Source organism: Delphinapterus leucas, chromosome 15, assembly GCF_059928025.1.
Source record: "Delphinapterus leucas isolate spDelLeu-1000000601 "Yukka" chromosome 15, BTC_Dleu_Yukka2, whole genome shotgun sequence".
Taxonomy (NCBI): Eukaryota; Metazoa; Chordata; class Mammalia; order Artiodactyla; family Monodontidae; genus Delphinapterus; species Delphinapterus leucas.
In genome coordinates this window covers 39,014,650-39,028,338 of record NC_143143.1, presented here as the reverse complement: position 1 = coordinate 39,028,338, position 13,689 = coordinate 39,014,650, and the positions used below count along the sequence as shown (strand labels likewise).

Here is a 13,689-nt window from a genome sequence, read left to right as displayed (position 1 = left end):
TTCTGCGAGGAGACCCCAGGTCTGGTCCGGGGGGCTGGCGTTCCCAAAGCAGCATTCACCGAGCAGCCCCCTCGCTGGGTGCACGCTCTGGCTCCCCGGGTGCCCCCTCTGGTCGTTCGGGCCTGACCGGGGACCATCGCCCCCGAGGGCAGGTGCCGAGTCTGAGGGCCACTCTCCAAAGCCATGTCCAAGCCAGGCCTGGGTCACATGCAGAGGACACGCCCCGAGTTTCTCCTCGTCACTGGCCTCTGCGGTCTGGTGTTGACTTTTGGGGCTGTTGGCAGGAGGAAAGGACTTGGAGGGTCAGGCCCCACACACTTGGGGCGCCCCTCATGGGGCAGCTCTGTCAGGGTCCCCCTCAGATCCCCGCTGGGAACCTTCACCCGAGCTTTGTGGGTGACACTGCTGCCCCTTCAGACTTGAGGTTCAGAGGTCTGGGGCTTAGGCCCCCCGGCAGTGGAGCTCAGGGGTGAGGGGACCTTATGAGGTAAGAGTGTGAGCTCGTCGGGGACCCCACAAAAGGCCCTGACGGGGGACCGCACCCAGGAGGGTAGCGGGAGGCAGGCGGCAGTGTCTGCGCCGAGCCCACCGGCCGCCTGCCGTTCTTCAGATTCCGTAGCCCCACGCATACCACATCCTTCGGGGGTCACCTGGCTCCTGGGTCCTGGCTCCCCCACCGGCGTGGGGGTCTCTGCACTGCTGGCCTTGCCACGGAGCATGCATGTGGGGTCAGCCCGGGCCCCTTGCGGGCCCCTCGGCCACAGTTTGGCTCGGGTGAGGGCTCGTGGCGCTGGCTCTCCTGCCCCAGGGAACCTGCATGGGAGCCAACACAGGCCACAGTTGTCAGAGCAGGGCCGCCGTGGGCTTTGGCTGCTGAGAGCATCTGCCGTCCTGCGGCGTGCGTCCAGCTACGCCAGGCACAAACCCACCCTCCCTGTTCCAGGTCAGGCAGCAGTTGAGTGAGATGAAGAGCCACGTAGAGGATGGTGACGTAGCCGGGTCCCCGGCTGCCCCCCCAGAGGCCCCCTCAGCAGAGCAGGACCCCATCAAGGTTAGGGTGGTGAGCCCGTCCCCAGGTGCCGTCACTGACCGCCGTGTGGGCCCTTCCACCCAGCTGGAGGGCAGGGACGGCAGCCTCTGCTCCGGCTAAACTCCGGCCACTCGCAGCTCCCGGCCCCACTGCCCAGATGCCCGACTCCTCAGGACGCCAGAGTGGGAGGGGGGAGGGGGGCTGGGGCATCACTGGTGGAGCCCTTGCCATCCAGACCCCTGATCTGGGCGGCAGCCGCCCAGAGCCTCGCCGGGGTGGGAAGGCCGCCAGGGCTCGTGCGGTGCCTAGGCTCCTCTGTCCTGGGGTCTCAGCAGAGGGGCTGCATCTGCGTCTCTTCTCAGCCATACCAGCTTCCGTTCCCAGGGGTCGGGGCCCTGCCTCCCCCAGGGGGGCTTCAGGCACAAAGTCTCCCCGCTCGCTTGTCCCAGGCAGGGCAGGGTCGAGGGGGCCCTGGGTACAGCCAGAAGATGTGGCCGCAGGTCTCAGGCTGCCCAGAGGAGCCCTGGGTGCCCAGGAGGGTCTGCCCCAGGCTCCGAGCATGTCTGCGGTGTTTGCATGCAGCTGAAGTTGCAGCTGGAGCGGACGGAAGCCATCCTGGAGGACGAGCAGACGCAGCGGCAGAAGCTCACAGCCGAGTTCGAGGAGGTCAGGCTGCCCCGTGCCGTCGGGGCTTCTCTGGGTCAGGGCGGCGGGTCTAGGGGGTTGAGCCGCGTCCCACCCCAGGGGGTGTCGCTGCGCCATTGTCACCCGCCTCCTGTCCACATGGGGCCTGACCCGCTGCCCCGCTCCATCCAGGCTCAGCTCGTGTCGAGTCGTCTGCAGGGGGAGTTGGAGAAGCTCCGCTGCAGCAGCGCCCTCGGGTCCTCAGAGGCGGAGGAGGCCACGCGGCTCAAGGTACAAGGTTCCCCGTTGTCACCCCCGGAGGCTCCTCGGGCAGCGTCCAGCCTAATTTTGAGGTTGGCGAGGCCGGGGGGATCCCTAAGTCTCCAGTGTGACGATTTAAATCGAGTAGAACTGAAGCTGAGCTCCTCCATCACCCTGGCCACAGGGCAGGTGCTCAGCAGCCAGTGCCCGACCCTGAAGCACAGCCCTGTGACCCGCAGGCCGCGTCCTCACACCCTTGGCCCCACGTGCGCAGCCAGGTGGCCTTCCTGCTGTGCGTCACGTGAAGGCTGATCCCCTTCAACCCTTTGACCCACAGGAGAGACTAGAAAAGGAGAAGAAATTAACCAGTGATCTGGGACGCGCTGCCACCAAACTACAGGAGCTTTTGAAGACGACCCAGGAGCAGCTGGCAAAGGAGAAAGACACGGTGAAGAAGCTGCAGGAGCAGCTGGACAGACCAGTGAGTGCCGCCGGCCATCCCCTCGGGGGTTGGGCAGGGCTGGGCACCCCGGGATGCCTGAAAGCTGTCCTCCGCCCCGCCAAGCCCTCGGGTGCCTCCTCCAGCCCCAGGGGCCTCTCAAGGTGGAAGGTGGTAGGTAGGGTGGTGTAGGGACGAGGCCCCGAGGCCCAGCCTGCCCCTCCCCCGCCCTCTGTTCACAGGAGGCCGGCAGCAGCAGCTCGAAGGAGGGAACATCTGTCTGAGCTTCCTGCGGAAAAAGAAGTCACTGTTCAACTTACCAAAATGCCTTACACATTCCTGACCAATAAACAAACCAACACAGCGTTATCTGGGCCCAACTTGGGTAGCTCTGAGAAGCCATAGAGACGAGAGTCTCTTAGCACCAGAAGTAGCTCTTCCAGACCCCAGTTTGTAAAAGAATCTTTGTCACATTCGATAAACACTATTCCCTAGGACCGACCCTGGACCACCTGCCAGCAGACGCCAAAGCCCTCAGCAGCTGTGTGACAGACCCGGGTGTGTGCTAGGGGGCCGGGACCTTGGGGTGTGTATGTCAACCAATCAGTGCAATTGTTGTGTCTTTTGTGGGGTTGGCGGTCGGGCGATGGGCAGTCCGGGTGGTGAGTCCTGAAGGCTGCAGCGCAGACTGTAGGGTCACAGCCAGCGAGGCAGCAGTTCTCACCCCTGGAAACAGTTGCCACCACAACTGACGTGTGACCTCCTGGGTGTTGATGCCATTAAAACCCGCGTGTCGCCCGGCACTTTGGGAGAGAATGAGTGTGATTTCTGGTTCCCCCGCGCTTTCCCCACCCGGGCCCTAGCGCCCACCGGGCAGGATGAGGGAGCAGGGCCTGTGACACCTGGTGGCCAGATGCCCTGTGGGCTCCACCCTGAGGAACTGAGGCGGTTCCCTAGCAGGGCTGTAGGCAGCCTAGGCTGTCATGTGAAGTGAGTTCCAGGAATGAACATGGACCTGGGCAAACATCCACGCCGCAGGAGGGCTGGCCCAGGGCGGCGGGGGTGGGGGGGGGGGGAGCAGGCAGCTGAACTTGCGGTGATCCTTGGACCCACTGTGTTCTGAGGGGCCCACAGAATCTGTGGTCAGGAGGTATGTCAGGGGCTTTGTAAGGAACCTGGAGCTCAAGCAAAAAAAAATGGATTTAGAGGCAGGGTGACAGGAGCAGTTGCACCAACCTAGGAACAGAAGGTGAATCAGAGCAACCCTGGCGGGGGGCGGGGGGGCGGTCTCGCTGGTACGTTCAGCTCAATTCCAGGACATAATCCTGGGAGAGGGGTCTGATAGGCTGAACGTAGACTGCAGGTACAGCCAGATAGAAGGGAGGGTGGTGCTCCCAGGGAGAGCAGCTGAGTACTGGGGTCTCACCACCTGCTTGAGAAGCTCTGCATCCCATTCATCGCAGTGGGGGGCGGGGGGTTGACTCCTCTCTGGGGTGGTTGTCACAGCAGCCTCGGGACCTTGGGGAGGGAAAGACCAGGGTGCTGCCCAAGGCCCCATGCAAGCCACTGCCAGAGGCCGGGCAGTGCTGATTTCAGTCTGCACAACCAAGACCTGGGCCTGGCTTTCAGGGGCACTTGGTACGCGGGCCACCTGGCCCTGCTGTGTGGCACTTGTATGTTGCAACTCTGTTGGGATCAGGGTGCTGGAAATTCTGGGATGGTTCCCCAGAGATGTGAGCGGAAGCTGGAGTTCAGCACAGAGGCGCTGTCAGAGGAGGAGGGGTCAAGGCCAAGGGGACAGTGGTGCACACAGAGTGAGTGTCCGGGAGGGCCCTGTGTAGCCGTGAAGTCAAGGGGTCTAGACAGGAGGGCACTGGGAGCCACCGAGGGGGACAGTCATACCCGCCTGGAACTCTGCAGGGGGCTCAACTGGAAAGGGAGCCCGCGGGCCGCAGGACACAGGTTCCGGCCAGGAGCCCGAGCGGAAGTGACGGATGAGACCCGAGCCGCCACGGGCCTGCCCGCAGGCTCAGTTCTCACGTGACATCTTCCAGTGCCTGTGGGAGAGGAAGCTCCCCCACCCTGCAAAGAACCCTGCAGAAGTGAGAGTGGCTCACCTGGTGAAAGGCTGGGCAGGCTTCAGGCCCGCCTCTAACACCAGCCAAGGTCAGGAGGCCTGGGGAGGTTTGTGAGCCTGGAGCCCACACCCGGCTCACAACTCACCCTCTGGCACACAGGGACCTTCACGCAAGGGTAGGGGTTTGGGGCCGTTCTCTGGTGGGAAACAGGCCGGCCTCGTGCCCCAAACCAGGTCTCTGGCATCCGAGTGGCCACCGTGGGCCCAGGAGCCTGCGTTTCCACTAAGCTCCCCTCCCTCACCACACCAGCTTCAGGACTGAGGACCCTGACACTAGGCAGATGCCCCCTGAAGGCACAGGAATGGGTCACTTCCAGGAAAGAAGGCACAGGAGACCCTGGGGGTGCCGAGCTGCTGCCTTTGGGCTCCGTCCTCAGACCGCCTGGTGGGGCCCAGCATCCACCTGTGGGGACCAGGCGGCCCAGGGCAGGGTGAGCCCCTCTCCCTCCCACCCCCCCCACCCCGCCCTGAGGCCCAGCAGCAGCGGCTCCCGGCTGGCCGGCAGGGGGAGCCCACGGGCCTCGCTGTCCCTGGGCCAGGTCCCACCCTCGGGCTGGGGAGGGGGGCAGGCAGCTGCCCTCACAGACCCAGCCCATGTCTCAGGCCCCGACAGGAGAGCTGGGGACTCTGACAGCATCTGGTCCAAAGTCCCCCTGCAGAGGCTCCCGGGTTGACCTGAAGCTCAGAGTCACGAGGCCCATCAACATCCCCTCCAGACCCGGAAGCCCCGTCACGCTGGTGGCAGCTTTCTGGACTAGCTTCCTCCAGTCACCTCCGCGTGACAGTCAATAAAATGCACAAACACCGGGATGCCTGGCCTGCAGGCAGCAAAGACACAAGATCCTAGAAGCCACCAGACACTCCACAAACGCCTTCTCTTTGAGCTTCCTGCAGGTTTGGGGCCAACAGGACTCAAAACCCAAAAGAAGAGTGTTGTTTTCCTTCCCGCCCCAAATAGAACAAAATCTCAGAACTCCAGATGCGTGATGGGAATAGCTTAGGACCGGAAAACGAGACCTGAGCTGTCCAGCTGTGCCGCCCATGAGCTGTGTGACCTTAGACAAGTTACTTTACCTCTCTGGACTGGCTACTGAGGCACTGGCTGCAGGCTCAGTAAGTCCCCTCCTGCTGCCCCTCCAGCCAACCATGCAGTGACCCTTCTTCCAGCTGCAGCCCGGCTGGAACTTGGTCTAAAGACTGACTGCACGGTTCAGAAGTGCCCCAGGTCATGACAAAGTGATGAGTCTGCCCTTGGGCATATCCAGGCTCTGATAGTCCAAAGGGCACGAACTGGTGAAGAAACAGAAGCTGCACTTGTGTGTGTGGACCAGCCAGCACTCTGAGGAGTTCTAAAAAAAAGGAAACCACTCGACTAAGCCTAATGTTATTGAGTCACTGTGTACACTGTTTTCTTAGAGATTAATATTCTCTGAGTAACAAACTTCACAGTCAAGCTCTGAACTTCTGTTAGCAGTGGCTTTATCTGCTTCTTCCTCGGGACAAAAGAGTAATGATTAAATGAACTCTAAGTCAGCTTTCCACACACACTTCTGCAACGTGTTAACACTTATAAAAGTGTACATGTGTTGAAAGCAGAGAATACCTGTGGTTTTATTCCTCACCAATGTCAGCTGAGGTCTCAAAACTCTAATTTTGCAGCAGAATTACCCGGAATGCTGGTTAGCAGGATTCTTGGGCCCCAACCTCAGGAATCCAAAAGCTCCCCTAGGCAGAGATATAAGTGACTATTAGCATTTCCCAATTTCTGGAGTCAAGTGGACCGCTGGGAGCCATTTACATCACATCACATCCCTGTGCTCGAAAGCCTCCCCACGGCAGCACCCCCGCCCCGACATACCTGCACGGAGGAGTGGTGGTACTCATACAGGTGGGGCCACACGTCACAAGGTGAAGCCACAGAAAAGACCTTCTCCTTCTAGACTCCTGGCTCTACCTACAAAGCTGATTCTTGAAAAGGGCAGCCTTGGGCCCGCAGCGCTTCCCGGAGGCCTGTTAACGTACACTCACTAAAAGCACTGCTTTGCAGAAGACAAAACAAATTCAGGATGAAAGAACGACAAGCAGCCTATCGGTAAACCAGTAGCCAGCACTATTTTCTAGATAATTTTGAAAGAAGTACTTTGATCAAAGCGTATCCTTTTTTGGCTCCCAAATGAATCAGAGAGGAGACAAAATCCTGGCATTTGGATAAACATTTGGAATAAGAGAGAGACTCCCAACTTTTATACCAACTTTTTCATTCAATCAGAGGAAGAGGGGGCTGTGGCCTTAACGCTAATTGTCCGAAATACCCAAACCTCCACACCTAACCCCACACATGGAAGGCAAAATCCTTTATCCCCAATTCAGCCATGAATAATTACACGAGAGAGAAATTAAAAATGCTTCCTTTATTACATAAAGCCAGTACTGCTACTTCTAAATTCCACTGTTTGTGCATCTCTGTGTTGTTCAGTGTTACGCCTGTGACGTGAAAGGCAGTCACTTCCAGGTGTCCTCAGCGTGGCTTCCCGTGGCTGTCGGCCGTCACACCCGCTCCCCGCTTCGGACAGTCGGCAAACTACTCTAGGAAACTAAGAAGCTTGCCCAGGCCCCGGAGTAAACATAATGTTCTTCCAAACCCTATTGTACCAGAAGCAACACAGCTCTGAAGGAGACACAATTAAAGACATCCCGGTATCCCAGTCTGTCAATACACCACCTCACCATTTTCATCAACAAAGCGGATTACACTGGAGCCCAAATTTGCATTATAATTCGCTGTTACAAGACAGTGCACATTCTCCAGATTTCCAAGATGCAAGGTCACTCTCAGAACAGCCTCCCAACTAGACCAGCGAGCAGCTGCAGGTGCAGGAGCTGCTTCCTGTGTGCCAACTACGTGTATAAAGTAGTGCTGTGCAAGATCGGCGCTGGTTCTAAGCAGTCTCCACCACACGTCTGGTAGAATCTTACGTAGTTAGTAAGTACATTAGTGCTGTTACATGTTGTGAGAATTATTTTCCATTACTCAGTTTAGCTCAACAGAGAAAAAAGAATTTGGGCCAAAATTATAACCAGATTATGACCAATTCTCTAAGCAAAAGAAACAAAGTAACTACTGAGGTTAATGAAGACGCAGTAATTCTCTTCATGGGGCCTTGGACTGTTTTGTGAACTGCACTATTAGAAATCATGAGCTTAACAAAAACCTTTACAAGTCAACTAATCAAAACAGGCATTTGGCCAATAAGAATTTAATTTCACACCAATACAACTTTAGAGTTTAGATTTATTTAGGGCCATTTGCACATGTGCATGGAATAGTTTACCCTAGCAAATGACAAGACAGCTCCCCTCAGCGAGTCCCTGGCCTAAACGTATCAGCTTTACTTACATAGCAAAAGGATAACATTAAACACGGAAGCTTTCAGTTTGTGGCACCGAGTGATGGTCTACACAGGGCATCCTTCAAAAGCTACAATTAAGGATCCACCTAGCTTTTCAGCAATACAAGCCCGATTGAGGTCTTCTGGCCCATTTGCTTGACATTCATGTTTTATGCCTAGGGAGGAAAAACAACAATTCCATTTAGAATTATGGCAGTAGCTTACGTATTTCTCTAAGATATCAAACTGTTTTAAAAGACCAGTTCAAACGTGGGTGGGAAAGCCGTGGCATATACAAACCATGGAATACCACACAGTGACGAGTAATCTGTAACCACATGCATCATCACGAATGACTCTCACAGACTAATGCTGACGAAAAGAAGCCAGACTTAATAGCGTATGTTCTAGACGGTTCCACTCGTATAACACAAAATCAGCCAGAGCTACCTTATGCTGTTAGGAGCCAGGGGACTGGTGTCCCTGGGGGGAAGAAGTAGGGGCAGTGGTGTGAGGAGGGGCACCGGGAAGGCTTCAGGGCGCTGGTCATTAAACCAGGAAACAACCGTAATTCACGTACGCTTTTCTACAGATGCGCTGTATTTCAACAAGTTAAAAAGCAGGTCTAGGAATAGTTTTTCTTGGTTTTTGAAATATACATAAACATATGAATTTGATGTTTTGATCGTACAGTTGATTTAGTCAACTGAACTGAGGAATAAGAGCACTTACAAATGGGATCACTTCTGCTCCAGAAAACAGGTCTCCAGTGGCACCACACAATACATCTAAGAAATCTATCACAATTAAGACTATGTAAAATGTTTTACTGATCGCCTTCTCATCAAAATTACAACACCACACTGCACAAAAGGAGCTCAATTATGGAATCATCTACAGTAGCTTCTCTGTATTAAACAGCTGCATTTTCTGATTTTCCATAATTTTAAGACCATTTCTTAAGCTGCTGAAAGCACAGCAGGTCAGCTTTTGGACCACTCAGGACTGACTGGAGAAAGCCAGCGAAGGTTTCACCAGGAAAAAAGGCACGAGGGAGATGGTCTTTCACGTCAGCAGATCAAGTCCACGGAGCAGCTCCTTTACTGGAACGCACCGCAGAGCGAGGAGGAATCCACTCCGATGCCCTCTGGGGTGCCCTGTGCCAGTGCTGAAGCTAAGGGGTCACGTCAAAACACCAGTTCCCCGGCCAGTGCACACACTTCTAGGGGGCAGCCCGACACCAAACCAAGCACATGAGGAGCCTGACAAGGACTGCACGATGCAGGAAAGGAAGCGAGAACTTTGTTTTCCCAAGTAAAACACGCTAGGGCAAACCCGATCTACTACAAGAATATAAAAATCAGTCACAGTAAAACAAGCAAAATGAAAATGACCCTAGGCCAAGCCCTTGTGACCACGGCTCTCCCAGCTGTCTGGAGCGGCCACAGCAGGAAGGTAGGGGGCCACCTCTTCTACTGCGCACCTCCCGTTCACAGCTGGGAGAACCCGGCCCGTGGAGGTCACACAGCACTCAGACGACAAGCTTAGCCCTCAGCGGGCTAAGGGCACTTGCCCCATGCTCTGTCCATCATACCAACATCTCCTCCTGGCTGGAGACAGTAAGTGCGTCCAGGCCATCTCATCAGGATCCCAATCACCCAGCGGCAAGTCAAATATAACTGGCCAGCCCAAGGACTGAGGCCACTCTCCTTTGGACACAGATGAGTCTATAACGTAAAATCATACCATTCCAAAGAAAAGCCAGCGACAAGAGCAGCCCTTCCCATTTATGAACATTTCCTTTGTGCAACTTTGTTCTGTCAACTACATTCAGAGGCAAAAGCAAATTTATTACTTAGTATGACCAGTTAGTCCCCGCCTGCTACGTGAGAAACTTGACAGCATCTCAAACTAGTTTCACGCCAGACTGAACAGGAGTACACACACAGTGTCGAGGGAACAGAACATCGAACACAGGCCTTTCGGCCCAGGGTGGCCTGCACAAGGCAGAGACGTGCAGAGAGCCGGGTCAGCCTCCAGGGCTTTCCTCTAAACAAGCAGTGATGCCCTTCTCTGTGGCCAGGGCCCTCCAAAGAGAGTAAGGTGCTTCTTAGAAAAGGTGGTCCCCGTGCCAGGGCTCACGACACCGCCCAATACCTGGAAGTCAACTAGACCTTACCTTGAAATTTCTTTTTGATTGCATCCTTGGAGCTCGCATAGATCATTTTACTTTTCAGAGGTGCTAGTTCTGGAGCCCTGGATACAGAAGCGCCAAAGAAGAAAAACAATGGTTTAGAGAAAGTTCAATTTCCATCTTGTTAAACACCTGCAGCAGTGGGCAGGGAGGGGCCTCAGGATCTACTGGGAGAGCTTCTCTAACTACACAAATTTTCCAATTCCGCTCCTCGGACCGTGGTAGCTGAGCGTATACAGAATAACTCAGGTTGACCAAGGTGGGAAAAAAGTTGAGGACCAATGATTAGAAATCAGTTAATGGCGCTAGAATAAAAGAAACAACATTGGATAATTCACTGTATGACCCAACTGTTTTCTTGCAAATAATTGTTTTTCACTTGTATCAGTAAAGGCTTGAGTTCAGGCTAATAACCACCATCTTTGTATGAGGTTTTTAATACTTTCTGGTGGAAAAGTTTCAAAATACAGAAAAGTACAGAGAATAATCTGTAAGTCAAGTATCTGCCACCCAGAATTAAGAGATGCTAGCAATTTTTGCTTCAGGTTGTTTTCTGGAAAAGAATGTATATAAGTCCAAGTCCCCTTACTGCCCCTGCCCACCCGGTCCCCTCATTCACATCTGTTCCAGCAGCAAGTTCTGACCTCAGGCACTCGTTGTCCATCTCAGTTTAACATAATAAAACACGTCACAAGGATTTCTTTTTCTAAGCTTAATGGCAATTCAGCAATCATTATGTCTTAATTGTTAATATAACTATTATCTTATATTTACAAAATTTTTAGTGCCTCCCCCTCTTGAACGAATACTGGAAGCACAGCATAAGCTTTACCATGTTCTTTACCTGCAATGTTGAAAGTAAGAGAAATACTAACAATGCACAGAAACATCTCATCTACTCAAACTGCACATCTACGAATGCATCATCTCTCACTATACACCAAACCTCAGGCCTGCCTGCACTCCACACCACCACGATTCCATTTAGCTGCCATATTTCCAGGACGTTCCACAGTCATGAACACCGTGGCCCGGTGGGGCCCTCACCTAGTCTGCCGCCCACACAGTGGGCTGAGTCTATTCTTGGGAACAAGGCGAAGGGCAGCTTCTCGGTCTCTCAGCGCATATTCCTCACAACTCTGAGGTCCAAGGAGGGAGGCAAAGCCACAACAAGGACCTCAGATGCACCAGCTACAAAATTAAGTGGGTGCTTTTCTTATGCAAAATAGGTCAGGGACAAAAAAAGCTTTAGCTGTTCTGATTTTACTCTAAACAGATCTTCAAAATACTTGAAGTAAGAGCCGTTCCCTGGGCCCTAAACAGAGCTTGTTATGGAAAACTCCTATAAGGTTTTATCTTTCTTTTAAAAAGTAATAATGCAAAAATAAAACACTGCACTAACACTGAATCTTCTCTTCTTCATTCTACTTTTATTTTCCAAATGTTCTTTAATAAGGATGTATCATTTTCATAGTGGAAAAAAAAAAGGATAAAAATCCAGGATAAAAAATAGTGCAAATGAAGGAAATATTAACCAGTTTAAAAGCTTAAACCTTTACCTGCCATACCTGCCACTCAAGAGTAAAGCCCGGAAGAGCCAGGGCTTTAGCTGGTTTTTTCACAGCTATTTTCCCAGCCCTAACACAATGCCTGGCATGTAGCAGAAATAAAAGTTTAAAGGATGCACCTTCATTCAACATGCTCGGTTTTAAGTCTCACTACTATCTTTATGCACTTGTGTCTGTGGCTGCCAGGCTCCTTCCACAGTGGGCGCCCAATACGCGCATCTGACCTCACCAGGTGCAGCCAGGGCTGCAAGGGACTGAGCCGTGGCCTAGGGTTACATTCCCTGAGACCTGAACTCTTTTGACTTCCCAGCCCCATGGTCCCACGTTGTTGGTGGCACACAGCTGAGAGTTAAGCCCCTCCTTGCCTTGCTGGGCTCAGGCCAGAGTCCAGAGGACACTCACACCCCCCAAATCAGAGGCCGTTACCACTTCCCCCTTCCCCTTGGAAGCCAGAGAAGATTCTCACTGTGTAAGAATTCCATACCAAGGAATGTTCTACATACAATACAATTAAATGAGGAATATAGGGTGACTTTTAAATCAAGCTTAATCTCAAATATGAACTTACTTGAAAAGACCAGAATAACTAATTTAAACAGCCTTTTAAGGCCATGTAAATCACTTTATAGCACAGTTTCACTATTTACAACAACGCTGTCCAATAAATAGAGCTTTCTGCAGCGAAGGAAATGTTCTGTATCGGTGCTGTGCTACCTAAAAAGGTGGCCACTAGTCACATGTGGCTACTGAGCATTTGAAATGTGGTGATTCAACTGAGAAACTGAACTTCAGACTTTAATTTCAACAGCCCCAAGAGGCTAGTAGCTACCCTACTGGACAGTGTGAATGCAGAGCAAATCCCAGCTGGAGGCCACGCCAGCACCAGCTTCAAAGGCCACAGAGGCACAAGTGAAGCGGGAGGCTGGTTCCTGGCAGGGCGTGTTGGAGAAGAATCTGGTGAGGTGCTAAGCTGACAATAAGAGATTAACTCTGAGATTTACAAAGGTTCAATATTTCTAACAATGCTTACCACAAAAAAAACATCAACTCCTCTTTTCTGGATTCCTTTGTTTCGAAGCTTGCATCATACAAAGCATAGCGACAATCTTTTTCAGGAAGCATTCCCACAAAATGCTTGAAAGGATCTGTTATGGTTACACCGATATCTCCAACCAAGATCTCTTTGCCTTCTTCTACAATGATGCACTTTTTGTCTGCACTGAGACAAAAAATGACAGCTTTCTTTCTTTTCTTGATTTCTTCTGGTGTGGAGCACTTCCGAACTTTCATGTCATAAAAAATGCGACATACTTCATCAGCAACTTGCACTCCTGAGGCCTAGAATGAGAAGGGGAAAAAATCATAAGGAGGCTTACAGTTTTTATCATGCCAAATACAAAACACTACGTAACTTTTGGTTCATAGACTGGCATACACTTAAATTTTTTTAGGTATATTTACCATCTAATAGGAAGGCTAGAAAATTTGAGCTGCAAACACTAATTTCAGTCATTAAACTTTTAAAAAGATTACATATCTAAGCCATTCATCACTCTTATGCGGGAGTAAGGGAAGATTCAGCTACAGCAGCTCCTCCAACCCTGAAACCTAGCAAACAGTGCTTCCTGGGGTGCTGAATTAGTTTCTTCTTATACAGGTTGCTCAGAGCCCTGACTGGGGCAGTCATCTCCCCAGTTTGGGTGTTAATAATACCCGAAATTCTTTTCGTAACGAATAATAGATGGTCAGAGTGGCTGGGTTGGGAAAATTCCACTCCTACAGTACATACTTCACTAATAAAAGAATTGAAAGATCTTTGTTCTACTAACATGTCAAAATTATATGATTAATATCCAGTAACATATCAGTCACATACCTGTAAAATTTCATTTATAAAATCTCCAAGTTTTAAATTAAAATTAGAATAAATGAGATTGCTAGGAGACTAGATCTTAATCGTTCCCACCACAAGAAAAGAAATGATAATTATGTGATGTGATAGAAGTGTTAGCTAACCTACGGTGGTAATCATATTGCAATATATAAA

The 13,689-nt window shown here is 52.0% G+C and overlaps 2 protein-coding genes across 2 annotated transcripts in view; one reads left to right on the top strand and one right to left on the bottom strand.

Annotated features, from left to right (window-relative positions):
* Nucleotides 1-2,717, top strand: part of RRBP1 (ribosome binding protein 1) — a 58,582-nt gene extending 55,865 nt beyond the window's left edge. The window contains exons 20-24 of the mRNA XM_022594270.3: nucleotides 944-1,051; nucleotides 1,613-1,696; nucleotides 1,847-1,945; nucleotides 2,253-2,396; nucleotides 2,597-2,717. Coding sequence (XP_022449978.3) covers nucleotides 944-1,051; nucleotides 1,613-1,696; nucleotides 1,847-1,945; nucleotides 2,253-2,396; nucleotides 2,597-2,638 — 477 coding nt within the window. The 3' untranslated portion in view covers nucleotides 2,639-2,717. The remainder of the gene's footprint in view (nucleotides 1-943; nucleotides 1,052-1,612; nucleotides 1,697-1,846; nucleotides 1,946-2,252; nucleotides 2,397-2,596) is intronic.
* Nucleotides 2,718-6,887: 4,170 nt separating this feature from the next.
* Nucleotides 6,888-13,689, bottom strand: part of DSTN (destrin, actin depolymerizing factor) — a 37,094-nt gene continuing 30,292 nt past the window's right edge. The window contains exons 2-4 of the mRNA XM_022594271.3: nucleotides 12,673-12,980; nucleotides 10,060-10,136; nucleotides 6,888-8,056 (exon numbers count right to left, since the gene is read on the bottom strand). Coding sequence (XP_022449979.1) covers nucleotides 7,947-8,056; nucleotides 10,060-10,136; nucleotides 12,673-12,980 — 495 coding nt within the window. The 3' untranslated portion in view covers nucleotides 6,888-7,946. The remainder of the gene's footprint in view (nucleotides 8,057-10,059; nucleotides 10,137-12,672; nucleotides 12,981-13,689) is intronic.